Here is a 13,898-nt window from a genome sequence, read left to right on the forward strand (position 1 = left end):
CACACAAACACAAACAGACTTTTGCAGGTGCATACACACACACACACACGCACACACACACACCTGCACACAGCCACACAATCACAGCAGCGTGTGAGGGAGCTGCACCTCTACTGCCATCCACAGGTCGTAGGTGGAACACGCCCTGGATTGATTACAACACAGTGATGAGAGCTGCGGCCTGATGAATGACTGCTGCCTCCTGAGCTATCATTGTGATTTCCTGCATACAGGGTGGGGAGAAATTGCTCAGATACTTCTGGGAACGTGATCAGCACGATATATCACGCATGACATGTCATTTGTTTTCCTGCTCTTGCAAACATATTTGGAAAATGCGAAGCCTAGTCAGTGTGGTGAGCATGTGTTCAATGTTATAAAATAACAAAATGCATGCATGAGGAGTAAGACAGCTATTTATAATCAATCATGCCTGTTTCATCTGTGACGCACACACACCTGTGTGCAACTTCCATGAGGCCGAGCTCTGCGTACGTAGCCCCAGAATCTGACTAATGCCTGTGTTTGTATAACTGAATCTGGTGTGACTGTTTGTACCTGTCAGTGTGTGTTTGTACAGTTTACGGCTGGGATGGGTTTGGTAAACAGGATCCTGTAGGTGTGCTGCAGCGGGTTACACACTATGGACAGAGAGAGACATTCAGATCGTGGATGCGGACAGAATAGCAACAATGGCACAACGATCAACCAAAACACCTTCCACTAGCCATAGTTCAGTCTTTTGTCACAGTTAAATCTATACAAATTTCTCTGTAACAAAAGTGCTTTGCCAGATTTGTATGATAATGTTGCCCTCTGTGCAATGTAAGATCAATAATGCCAGAAATGCCACGATGTCCAATAAATTGACCATTTCGTGACTATGCTTCTCTCCCAGCCAATCATGCCTCAGGATATGATGATGAAAACTGACAACTGTTGTTCTCCCTCCTGCCACTGGACACTTATTTTCAGCAACTTGGAGGTGAACCTCAAACGTTTTATCTAAGGCATGGGGCATTCAAGCCCACTTGTTTTGAATCCACACGGCTGTGATTTACTTAGCATAGCTTATGGCCTGACCTTTCACACATCATAGCTGAGACAGCGCAAGAGTACCTGGTAAACTGCTTTTTTCACATTTCTGTTTTTTGTTTGTTTGTTTGTTTGTTTAGAAAATAACACAAACAGTATACATGTTAATTAGTGAACATTAGAAATGCTGCTTTACTCCAGCTAGCTTCTTCCAATCGCGGATCTCCGTGCTAAGCTAAGCTAATCATCCCCCGACGCCAGCCATACTCTGAACTCCAACTTGTGGTGTTACTCATCCCATCTTGCTCTCGGCAAGAAAGTAAGAAAAAAAACTTGTGCCTTATCTGATCTGTGCATGTTTTTTTTTTCTTTTTATTTACCCATGAAATATTTCTCAGAAAAAAAAGTATTCAAGAATTTACTGAAACTTTGTACTTTGTAACTACATAAAAGCAGCAACATGGTCATTTTAAACATCTAACTTCCACCTATCTGACAATTTTGTGACCGAGAAATTGTTAGAGAAGCTTTTTAAAGGATTTTTTTTTGAAGGGCACAGATTTGCCTCTGTATTGGGGAAAAGAACACATTCCCTCGGCGCACCATTTGAGAACCATTGGTTTGGTGTAAGCAACAACAAAATCAGTGTTTCTAAGGAGCAGCCGGTGGGAGGTTCAGAGGCTTCAATCATGCCGTCCCTTTTTTCCCACCTCCGCCATGCCAAACGCTGAGGCATTAACCACTATTCTGTGGTGGCAAATGGTATTTAATTAGCTTTGTTGATCTGTGTTCATTTATCCAGCCCCCAACAATAAACACTCCAGATTCTTAGTTAATCATCACAGTATCAGGCCACACCACCTGCTAATACTGATTATCTTTGGATTAATGGCCGTCCAAATACTTTTACCCCACGTGCACATGAAAAAAAAACACACATGGAGGAGGGGGGGGAATTCGGGAACATGCATCTTTGTGCATTTTCACTCCATCATATATATATAGAATTATAATCATGAACACACACACACATATACAGTACATCCATGCACACAGCACTCGGGATAGACAGTTTCTGTCATCGCAGCACTTTCCCAAACAGGCTCTGATTAAACAGCAGCTTAGAGCGCTTTAATTTCATGGAAGAACAGACAGCGAGAGAGGGAGCGATGGAGAGAGAGACGGTGTGAGTGGGGGGGGGAGAGAGAGATGGACGAATGAGTTGGGGGGGGCTTATAGGAACAGAAAGAGACTGAAACAAGCAGCAGACTGAGAGCAGAGATTGAAAGGACGGATGGAAGATGAGAGAGAACGGGTGAGACACAGTAAAGAGGGAGATTACTTGAGCCAAGGAGGGCGGCAGTGATAGACAGGATGCGGGGGAGAGAAAGGGGGACACGGAGGAGAGTAAAGGGCACAGAGGGAAGGAGATAAGAGAGAAAGAAAGTGAGAGAGATATATAAAGAGAGAGATCTGAAGGCCTGTCCAGAATGTATAAAAACCTCGAAACAGGAGGTGAGGAGAGGTTGGAAAAGATACACGCTCGCAGGCAAGTGGAGGTGCTTCAATATTTCAGTCGCATCAAATATTTAAATACCCGGCTAAAAAATCTGTGAATGCTGCTTATTTGTGATTTGTCTTACGTGCCGTCACACATCACGCTCGTCTCCTCTTATCTCCATCTCTACACACACATCCCGTGACGCTTTAATGACACACAGACGCACATGCATCCGGTTAGTGGTTGAATGGGAAAAACGGGAGGGAGATTATTAGGGGATATCAGCCACAGGGGATGTGACCGCGGGGGCCAAACCGTCACACCGCGTTCTGAGCCGACACACATGTGAGCCTACAGCAAATGAAAGGAGTTAAGCCAGCAGCCTGGAGCAGTCCAAAGGCACGTGTGTGTGTGTGTGTGTGGATCATTTCTGCACTTTTCAGATGCAATATTCTATAGATTTGCACACTAAAGTGGTTCGGTTAAAGGGTTTTTCGAGCATTCAGAAAAGACAATGTGGACTGTGCAAGTGCACACACACACATAGACATAACAGGCTTTTTAAAATGCAGGACTTTATAATATATGTTAAAGTACTCAGAAATCCATTTCCTTTGAAGAGCTCACTGTGGCCTTAAGGAGAACGCTGCAGTAGCGAGCTATGGTCCCGGAATAGTAATAATATATGAATATTTATGCCACATTCTCCATTTTGCACTGCCTATAGATGGCACGGGACCTTTATTGCTGGATGTCGGCAGTGCTTACATTTGTGGAGTGGCAGGATCGTGCACAGCACACGCAGCACTTTACCTTCACAACCCCGAGAGTTGACAGAATTAAAGTTACATGGACGTTTCAGCAATCCGAGGATAGACTTCAAACACCATAGCTCCCAGGCTATCTAACTGTTGAGTTTTTTGTAACTCTGAATCTTTTATAGTTTTGATCTTCCCAAAACTGTTGGGGCCAATTTGGGCGATCGTAACCAAAGGGAACGATGTTTGAGGAGGGTTTCTGCGCATTGGATCAGGAGCTGAGAAATGTTGCCACATGTAATAAGGGTTAAAATAAAAAAAAATAAAATTAATTTAAAAAAGGAGGAAAAAGAAGGAAAAACTCACACATGCAGATTGATGTCGAGGTCATTAGCTTATGCTGAAACATGAAAAATGATCAACAGGTGGAGCAACCCTCACATAGTCACATCTTCTTCATTAAAGGGGCACTGTGTAGTTTTGGAGAAGAAATTCAAACTCGGAATCGTAATATTTACAATATTAATGAGGTAAAAAATACAAACTTAGAAATATTTATTTCTTTCCATAAGTGAATAAACAAGCTGTTCTCAGAGGAAAATGAGGTCCAGAATACTTTTTGAAGCTAGAAAGGTGGCAGGGTCCGCCACATATAAACAAAGTAAAGCAGTTGGCCTTAAAGGTCAGTTTGTTTATTCAGTTTATTTAGTCATGAAAATGAGGAGAGTTTGTTTATTTGTCATGTTCAGTCAATGAAGATCTTTCTCCTCTGCTTAAAATATCTTCCCCAAAACTACACAATACTCCTTTAAACTGAAGAAATCACATGACATCTGGTGTGTCTTGTGAAAACACACACACACACACACACACACACACACACACACACACACACACACACACACACACACACACTGGTGAGCATCTATCCACTGTTGTCTCTCTTCCCATCCTCTCCTCACCTTACACATATCTTTCTTTCTGTTATCTACAATTTCCCTTTTGCCCCCCCTGACCTCGACACCCTCACATCTCCTCTACATCTCCGTTTCCTCCCATTTTTTCTCTCCACCGGACACCTCCCTTTCTCTCAATCTCCCCATTCTGTCCTCTCCTCTTTTCATCTTCCCTCTGCTTCCTCTCATCTTCGCCCTCTTGTTTCCTCCCTCATTGGCTATTCCCTCACTTGATTCGCTCCCCCACTCCTTCTTCTCAGTCTGCAGCCGTCCTCTCCACACTTCCCTTCATCTTACATATATCCTCTCCCTCTGGCCTCTCCTCTCCTCTACTCCCTCCCTTCCTCCCCTCCTCCACACTTGGCCAGACTAGGGTAGATAAAGTGGGAAAGAAACCTGTTTTGACTAGTGAGGGCATCAGTATTTACAACCAAAGAGTGTGTATACCTGCTGATCAGTAGCAGCCTTACCCCGAGGAAGCAGCGCACAGTGTCAAAGGGAATTTATTGCCCTACACTTTCTCAATATTAAGACTGTTTAAAAACCGCTGCTTAGCATTCTAGTAGCATGCATCTTCCTGCTCTAAGTCAAATATCCCTCCTGTGCTGATTCAATCCAGATATACACAAACACACACACAGAAAACTTTCAAGTGCATGTTAAAATTTAGTCAGGCTCTCTCTTGTGCACACACTGGGCACACACTGGATAGAAGTAAACTTTTATAGGTTTTTTTTATCCAAATCTTGTGTTTATGGTTGAACGCACTGTACTCGATACGGTGCGTGCGTGGACGGACACACTCACCCACACACACGCACACATTCCTTCTCTTCAGGAGGAGATAAACACAGCAAACAGGCCTAATTTGAGCGGCATCTTTCCTGTACATAACATGCAGGAGTGGGTTGCACACCCTGTAATGTGGTCAAAATGTACCCTCTCTCAACATCACCTCCTCATCAAAAATGTAATATTCTGTGGTTTCTGTCTTAGATGTACAAGTGCAGTAGGAATGATAATAGAATGAACATGTCATTTAGGCATCATGTTTGAAAAATACTAGTAGGTCTAGCTGATGGAAAGTGAGCAGGCATACCAGATGTGCAGGCTGACTGACGGATGATTGAGCCAAGAAGCTAAAACTAAAATTGAGTTGCTTTCCATCAGTTATAGATATGGTGCCAGCTATTGTTAACCTGAGGTGCAAACCTAAACCCCTGATTTCCCAAAAGGGGATACTGTGTAAAAAACACAGAAACAGATCACTCGGACCTGGGTTTTATTACCGGGATTGGTCTCAACCCATTATAAAGGGTAACCCCCTCAATTTACAGGTCTTGGGGATTACCACTGCACATGTGAAAAACATAGCATAAAGCCTTTTGTGACTCCAAAGGCAGCTGCATGTAATCTGATTACTTGTCCCCAGTGATGTCACTCAGTGGTGATGTTGCATTGTGGGCAATGTGGCTGACAGGTTTTGAAAAGCAGTCCGCTATTCTAACATCGCATTCCTGTAACACCCCTGGACTTGTGGTTGGCAGTTTGAGAACAAATGATCAAAATCGATACAACAGAACCAGAAATATCAGATTTTTTAAATTCCAACATTTTTCTAGGCTAAAGAAAAATACACCTATTTCATTATTCAGTAATCTGTGTCATCTAACTCTGTCCTGGTTTTTATCCATCACAAAATGGACTCTTTTTATTATCAACAGCTCCCTGACGAGGAGACTTGTCTGTAGGAATACCTAACTATAGCTCCAACAGTTGGATCGATCAGTTCTTCTCTCTGCACTACAAAAACCACATGAAGTGTTTGTTTTCTATCACTGACACACCACGCTGCCCAAAAGACTCACCGCTTGTGCTCTTTAGATACCTAAAATAAGTCAATCAAAGCAAACATCGGGAAAGGAAATGATCTCAAAGTGTCTTCCTTTAGCCTGTTGTTATATTTGTTTCACAAAGGCTGGAGTTATTTAAGGATGATATTTATTTGTGGATTCGTCCAACCGGCTCCCACTAGCTTTATTTTTGTCTCCGGTTCTCTGATTCTGTGCACGTCTGTCGTTGCAGTGAGGAAGCCACAGGAGGAGTCAGATGCAAACCAGTCCAAGTCCTCCCTGAATGTTCTGTACATACAGCAGTGCATTTGGTCATGTGTTTGAGACGTTTCAAATCAAACACAACCGCACTTTCCGTTTGGTAAGTTGTGTTGTGACATCTGTCCCCGTGGATGAGTCCTCGCGGTACCTCCCAACCATTGAATATATCTGGATCACTGCAGCCCGCTCTCAGTAAATTGGATGGTAATCACGCTGGAGAGAAAGCTGTGGGGAGGAATACTGTATCTGAAGTGTCAGATGTTCACACACAGTTCTGGTATTATGATAGCTCCCTTGAGACATGTGTGGGGGGTTGGCGTGTATGTGTGTGTGTGTGTGTGTGTGCTTCCGTTATTAATCTGTATGACAATAAATCTTATTTGCGGTGGACACTAAAATTAACCAGGCAATACCAAGATGAGAACTAAATTACATGACAAATGTAAATTTGATTTATGGTAATTACGCTGCAATAAGGCAGGCGGAGCCACAACGTGCATGCACACACAGGCGACTTCACCTGCAAACAAACTCATACATACAAATGAAGCTACCGCAGAAATACAGTATAAGAGCAGAGAGATTTATGCACCATTCAAAGAGATAAGACAATGTTAGAAGCCCGGGCGCTTCTAGCCAATTATGTGCTTGAACATGCGTGCACACACACGATACACTGTATATACCGCAATTACCATAACGCCAATGAGTTAAAATCGCCAATAAGTGAAGCTCATTCTCTGCAGCAAATAAGCGACCGGAACTCAGACTGTGGAATTGCAATTTAATGGTATCACAAATGATGCCAACGTGTGTAAAGCACGGTCACACACTTATAAATGTTGAGATTCATGCACATGCTATAGGAATGTGCTCAGAGTGCGAGTGTGAGATATACTGAACTTGAATGTCACCTCAAAAACTGTGCAAAACGACAGACACGACTGAATTAGAATAAACTGAGGCTGAAAGGCATGCTAATTACGTAAACACACACACACACACACACACAAGATAAGTATACTGCACCAAGAGGCCCATATAGCGGTGCACTTTAATCACAGAGTTCATTTCATTTCCTCTCCTCTCTCCTTTATCACTGGCTCGGTTCTTATTCATCTTCATAAGAAAGCAGAGGAAGAGGAGCCAGCTCCTAATAGCTTGCTGATTTACATGATGAGTGTTTAGCCCCATAGACAAACTCCTAGGAAAGGGGACAGAAGAAAATACGAGTACATGCAGATATCTTCACACGCACACGCGCGCGCGCACACACACACACACACACACACACACACACACACGTGGTGGAATGTAATTTGTTTTCATATTACAAAGACAAAGAATTAGAAGCAGATACACACACACACACACACACACACACACACACACACACACACACACACACACACACACACACACACACACACACACACATCTATACCCGAGCACACACATCATGAGAACAAACAAGGCAGGCCCTGCTATAAACAGATGAGTTAGCGCTCGTGGACTGCTTTGCTTGTTTAGCGTGTAACTCAATTTGAAATGCTAACACTGCCATGGGCTCAGGGGCATGCAGTGGCAGGCTGGCATCATCAGCCCACTCCCCAGGAATTTAACTCCATTCTCTCCAAACACAACAGTTGTGCAGTGGCCTCATATTTTACACACAGCGGATACAATTAATTGGGCATTTTTGGCCACTTTGCATTGTAGATTAAAGAGGAAGAAGAGCATATTTGAGTGTGACCGTGTGTGTGTGTGTGTGTGTGTGTGTGTGTGTGTGTGTGTGTGTGTGTGTGTGTGTGTGTGTGTGTGTGTGTGTGTGCTTGCATGTGCTGTGGAGTTTACAGTAATGATAATGACCTCTAACTCTGCCATTAGAATTCAACATCAGCCAGAGATGTGTTGGGTTTGGAGGGAGGGGCAATAACGAGGAGGATGGAGGAGAAGAAATGAATGATTCAGTCACAGAATGAAAGCAGGCAGGCTCCATTTTACCTGTGGAAAACAGAATTACATGCAAATATTTATATCAGCAGGCAGGTATGTGTGAAGGAATAAACTCTCTATACAGTAAGCTTAGAAAAATGCAGAATTTTAGTGTAAATCAAGGTGTAAAGTCATGACTGTCGCATTTTAATCTATAATATGAGCAGAGCATGGAGGGGAAGGCGATGGGGTGGTGGTGTACCAGATGGGCCGATTCAGAGATGGCTGTTCGAGATTGCATTTCCACATTTGTGTAGAAAGGTTTCTACATATATTTGTGGTTTTCAGAACATACATTGCCAACACTTCCAGCGATTGTCTTGGCTATAGTATAGCCAGGCCAATATTGGATTTTTGAGGCCATGATATCCGTATTTGGGAGTTTACAAGTGTGATAACAATATATCGGTTAACTGTGCAATACGAAACATGTGAAACATAAACCTGGCCATGCTCACTGGTGGATGAACTAGGTAATGATGACGCCATTTCTAAATTACTTCAGTGTTGTTGAGCTTTTCTGCGCTGCAGTGTCTTGTTGTTCGCCAAGTAAAGATATATCTGCCAAGGTCCACTAGTCACCTTTAATCCAATCAAGCCCATATCGAATAAAACATATTTAAATCTACTAGATCTTGCACACGTGTGAAAGACATACCAGCCACTTAAATCTGCCTGATTTTTTTTTTCTTGTAATCAAGAACCATTCACGTCTCTTTGAGATTTTATCGAAAGAAATTGGAAGAAATTCCTGGATCCATCCTTTTCTCTGGAGCCACACCAAAGGTAATGGGTCTAATTCTGGGCTGAGACTCAACCCCCATCCAAGTTCCTTGGCGATACTTTCAGAAGTCTTCGTGTGATCCTGCTAACAAACCAACCAACAAACGGAAACAGGCGAGACTAGCTCTGTTATACAATGTTGTTATTAATCATGCGTCAGAGGTTAGGATGGATTATACGGTATGCACTAAATTTATGTCAGTGACAATCAGTTCAGTTGTTGTTTTTGAGATATTTTAGTGTGGATCAAAATGAAGAATCGATTGACCAGCACAGCACGTCCATAGAGCCAAATCGCTGGCAGTACATCTTTAAATAACTGTATTCATTGATCAAACACACAGCAGAAAACCCCCAATATTCTCCAAAACCATGTTCGATGACTATCAAACTAAAAACAGAGAAGCCGAGCGAACCTCAAAACCTCACTACATAAAGAATGTGAATGTGAATTTTTTAGAGCTACGCTGACATGTGCTTTAAAGTGCATGAGTATATGAAGAAAAAGCAAAACGATTTCTATGAAATAAATGTGGATAGGATAAGCCAAGAGGCTGCCACAGGCACCATGAGAAGGATGCAGGACACTGAGTTGAAATCTGAATTGCTAGTTAAGGTTTTTCAAAGAGGCAGTACGGTCATAACTCCTGCAGAATTCATCTTCATAATAAAACACATTTTTACTAAAGACTGCCAATCACCACGACCGCCTAACTAAAACTGTTGAACCAATTAATTACAAGAACTTGGAGGAGGAACTTGTGATTAGGCCGCAGGACTTTCGATTAAAGTGAGCGAAAGAGTTTTGCAGGACTGACAACCCCACATTTATGTTTGTTGGCTGTCGACGATAACAGGTGGAGCTCACAGCAAGGGCTCCAATTAAAATCAAAATCAACCTGCCTGCTTGTAATTGCTTTTCCAACTCCACATCGTGTGTGTGTGTGTGTGTGTGTGTGTGTGTGTGTGTGTGTGCATGTGTGAGGAGCTGGTGCTAAATTTAACAACTTCTAAATTTCACAGACTCGTTTGGTTATCAGACGCGTTTCCAAATATTCGCTCATTTAATCTAGGTTGTTATAATTTCTAGTGATCTTTATAGATCTGTAAAAAACACAAAGATTAAACCCTGTGCTGTTTTTTATCTCACTGAGTGTGTGTGTGTCACAGGGCAGGGTGTCTTATTTCTCCCGCGGATACTCGAGTAGTTTGTGTTGCCACAGAGATTAGACTGAGCGCCCAGACCCATCAATATCCATGACTACTGTATTGCCCACAAACACACACACACACACACACACACACACACACACACACACACACACACAGTGATGGAGTGAGCGGAACAGACCTGACGCTCTCACTCACCGGTAAATGGCTGCTCTGATGGACTGAGGCTATTTAGACACACGCATGCACTCACACACACACACACACACACACACTCACACTCTAAAACTCAAACACACTCAGCTGGTGATGGAGTGAGGCCATTCCCTATCCTCACCTCATACCCAGTAGCTGGCTGGCAGCCCAGTGTAGACTTGCCAATTGGCCCTTCCACCAAATCAACCACACAAACTTTTCTGATGAGCTCAGTACAGTACACACACACACACACACACACACACACACACACACACACACACACTCTCTCTCTCTCTCTCTCTCTCTCTGTCTCTCACACACACACACACACACACACACACACACACACACACACACACACAGAGTTAGTATTGATTCCCGCTGTAGAGTCCCAGTGCGCACTTTCTCTCCGGTTCACACTTTTCAGGCATTTCAAAAGTTAGCTATTGTTTTAAAATAGGTCCTTTGTCATTTGACTTGCCCTTGGGCTCACCGAGACACTTAAACTCTCTCCTCTCCACATCCACCGTTTTCATTATCCTTCTGAAACTATTACCCTGTAGATTAATATTACATTATCCTTTTGATTGGTTACAGTTTTTTATGGTTATGTAAGGATTACTTGTGGGCCTAGGTTAACATCATAAGCTTAGATTTTACATCTCATTACAGCTAAATATTATATATTATTGTACAGAAGTGCCTCTGGTGGTAAAAAGGGACAGCAGCTTTTAGGGCAAACATGTTTAATTTAGCTTTATTAACTGCTTTGCGTAATAAACTGTCTCAGACCATCATTAAGGATTAATACTGTAGATGTGGTAAGCATGACCATGATCACTGCAGAGCTTTATGCTGCTGGGCTGGCACAGCGTTACTGCTGACTTGAGATGAAGACATCATTCTTCTTGACTTAAAGAGGACGTCTGTCACTATAACTGCAAAACATATGTCAAAACGTTCCTCACTAGACTGCAGTGGCAACTTTTTTAGTTTCTAAAGAGAAGCTTTGTTTTTTTGTGTTTTTTCTTTTTTCTTTTACAGCACTTCCTCCCTGTCAAAATGTTGTGTGTATGAAAATGTCAGACACGAGCCTGAATGCTTAAATGTTTGGTACTGAGGAAAAAGTTGTAGTGTTGATGTGATCTGCCATCTGCACTAAGCTTGAAAGTAAGGTTCTCTTTACCACCTGGTTCCCAAAGGTCAAGAGTGAACATTCATGCTCAAAGTGGTAGTTCCAGTCTTTAAGGAGTGAAAGCACAAACACTGAGAATAAAAGCACTGAAAATACAATTAACGATAAAAGGAGTGGAACTGTTCAATCAGAGCCTACAATTTATATAGACAATAACAAATGCCCCCCTTAACACACAAAATGAAAAACAGCCTGACAACAACCAACAAATAAACAAATTCATGACAGCACAATGCTGGGTTGGTCAAATGCAGCAGAAGTATGCACAAAGCCTGTGATAAGCATGGGTAGCTCAGGTGGTTCCTTTACGTCCTGCTGACACAATAAATACGTCACATGACAGTTAAGTGCTCTGCTCTAAAAGTGAGCCCACGTAACCAAAAAGTCAATGAAGCAAGGAACAGGAACTGCAAGACTGCATGAAAGACAAATGGACCGCAAAATGATCAGCCAGGCGGAGGCCGGGTGCCATTTTGGATCTTGGTTGGTTGTCAAATACTCTTTAACCCTGTCTCTCCTGGAAGCCTCTGTACAGTTAAATGCCTACATTTGAATGACTGTAAACACAATTCTAAGATTAATGCAGTCAAATAGATGCAGTCCACACAAAGTCATGTTTAAGTCTTATTTTAATGATAATAAAAACTGGAAAACCAGAGTATCCAAACCTCTTATGTGTGTTGGCAAATCTATGCACCAGCCCGAAGCTACTACATAGCAACGAATAGTAGACTGACTTTGAGAGCTGCAGTGAAGACTATCAATTTTTACCAACTTTCATGTTACATCAGCGCAATCACTTTCAAACCATGAGGCACACTGTAATTCTCCCCCAAAAATCATGTTGAATGTGATCTTTCTGTTCTCCAAGCATCAGAGTAAGAATCTGGGAGCATCACAAAGGCTATTTCATTCTTTGCCGCTGTGAAAGGCGGTCCCTGTTACACAGCACAGTGTCCCGAGGCAGAGAAATGAAAAATGTGAGAAAAAAAGCTCCAATTTAGTGGCGTTTTTCTGACTCAAGTTTTTGTGACTACATGGCAGACAATGGTCTAGTTCTCTTCCTGTATCTGTTGAAATATATATATAACATAGAGTAAATTATATCAATCCAACTTGCCAAATCCTTGCAAGAAAAGTTAAAGTATTTCAGTTCAGTTCTCCCTCTCCAACCTCTGCAGAGGTGCCAGATCCTTGGGACCTCTCACTGGCAGCTGGAGGTGATTTCTTCCCTCCCTCTCCGCAGTCTTCTTGTCCTCCGTGTTCTCCCCGGTCCCGCTCTGGTTCCTGCTGTGGGTGCCGAGGTCTCTCCAAGCACCACTGCTCCTCCTACAGCAGCGAGGACCAAAAAATAAAAAAAAAGAAAAGCAAAAATGTGTGGGAGCAGTGTGAGTTTTGTTGGGTTTTTTTTCTTTCTTTTTTTTTTTTTGAGGTGACCTTGTGGCCACAAGACTGCTGCTTTGAATCAGTAAATTTGCTGGGTCTGTGCGGAGCTTGGGGACTTAAAACACACAACCCCGTCTGCCTGAGGAACTTTATCAAACTGTGATGGGAAGCAATTTAATGTGAGCCACTGTTGCTGTACTTTCTCCTTGCACTAAAGCATGTTCTTGATTGACAGTGCGTCCTTTGATTAGCTGATATGTTGGATATGGATGTAGTCTTTGCGTCTGATAAAGATCACACAAAAACAATTCATGAATCCGGTCTAATGAAGTAGTTTTTCTTAAAACGTTCAAAATAAAACACGCTTTTCTTTGCCTACCAGCTCTGTGCATTTACACTGTAGCATGTAAACATTTGGCTGTATTTCATACAGTATGTTATGTAGGTGTTTGGTTTTATTCAAGCATGCACTTCATTGTGTGTGTGTGTGTGTGTGTGTGTGTGTGTGTGTGTGTGTGTGTGTGTGGGCCCGAGGCAGACTGAAAATCAAGCAACACTCAGCAGACACCGCCCCAGGCTAACTTAATATGGGCCTCCTCTGACACAAACACACACACACACACACTCATGATTAACTGTGGCTTGATGCTGAGTTTCACATCCATTTCATCAACTGGATACTACCACCCACCGGCACCCTGCGGAGTGGGAGGATAGGCGCTATCAGAGGCAGCCCGCGCAGCCGCACGTTTGAACCGCAAGGATCTGAGGCCGTTAACCTTGACAGTGTGGTGCCGAACAATATCT

The 13,898-nt window shown here is 42.7% G+C and overlaps 1 protein-coding gene across 5 annotated transcripts in view; it reads right to left on the reverse strand.

Moving 5' to 3' along the window:
- Positions 1-12,316: 12,316 nt before the first annotated feature.
- LOC119033911 (WD repeat-containing protein 49-like) overlaps positions 12,317-13,898 on the reverse strand; it is a 36,839-nt gene continuing 35,257 nt past the window's right edge. For all 5 annotated transcript variants that reach the window (XM_037124545.1, XM_037124536.1, XM_037124527.1 and 2 more), the window contains one exon: positions 12,317-13,034. In XM_037124545.1, the coding sequence (XP_036980440.1) occupies positions 12,855-13,034 (180 nt within the window). In that variant the 3' untranslated portion in view covers positions 12,317-12,854. The remainder of the gene's footprint in view (positions 13,035-13,898) is intronic.

The sequence above is a fragment of the Acanthopagrus latus genome, chromosome 2 (genome assembly GCF_904848185.1).
Source record: "Acanthopagrus latus isolate v.2019 chromosome 2, fAcaLat1.1, whole genome shotgun sequence".
NCBI lineage: Eukaryota > Metazoa > Chordata > Actinopteri > Spariformes > Sparidae > Acanthopagrus > Acanthopagrus latus.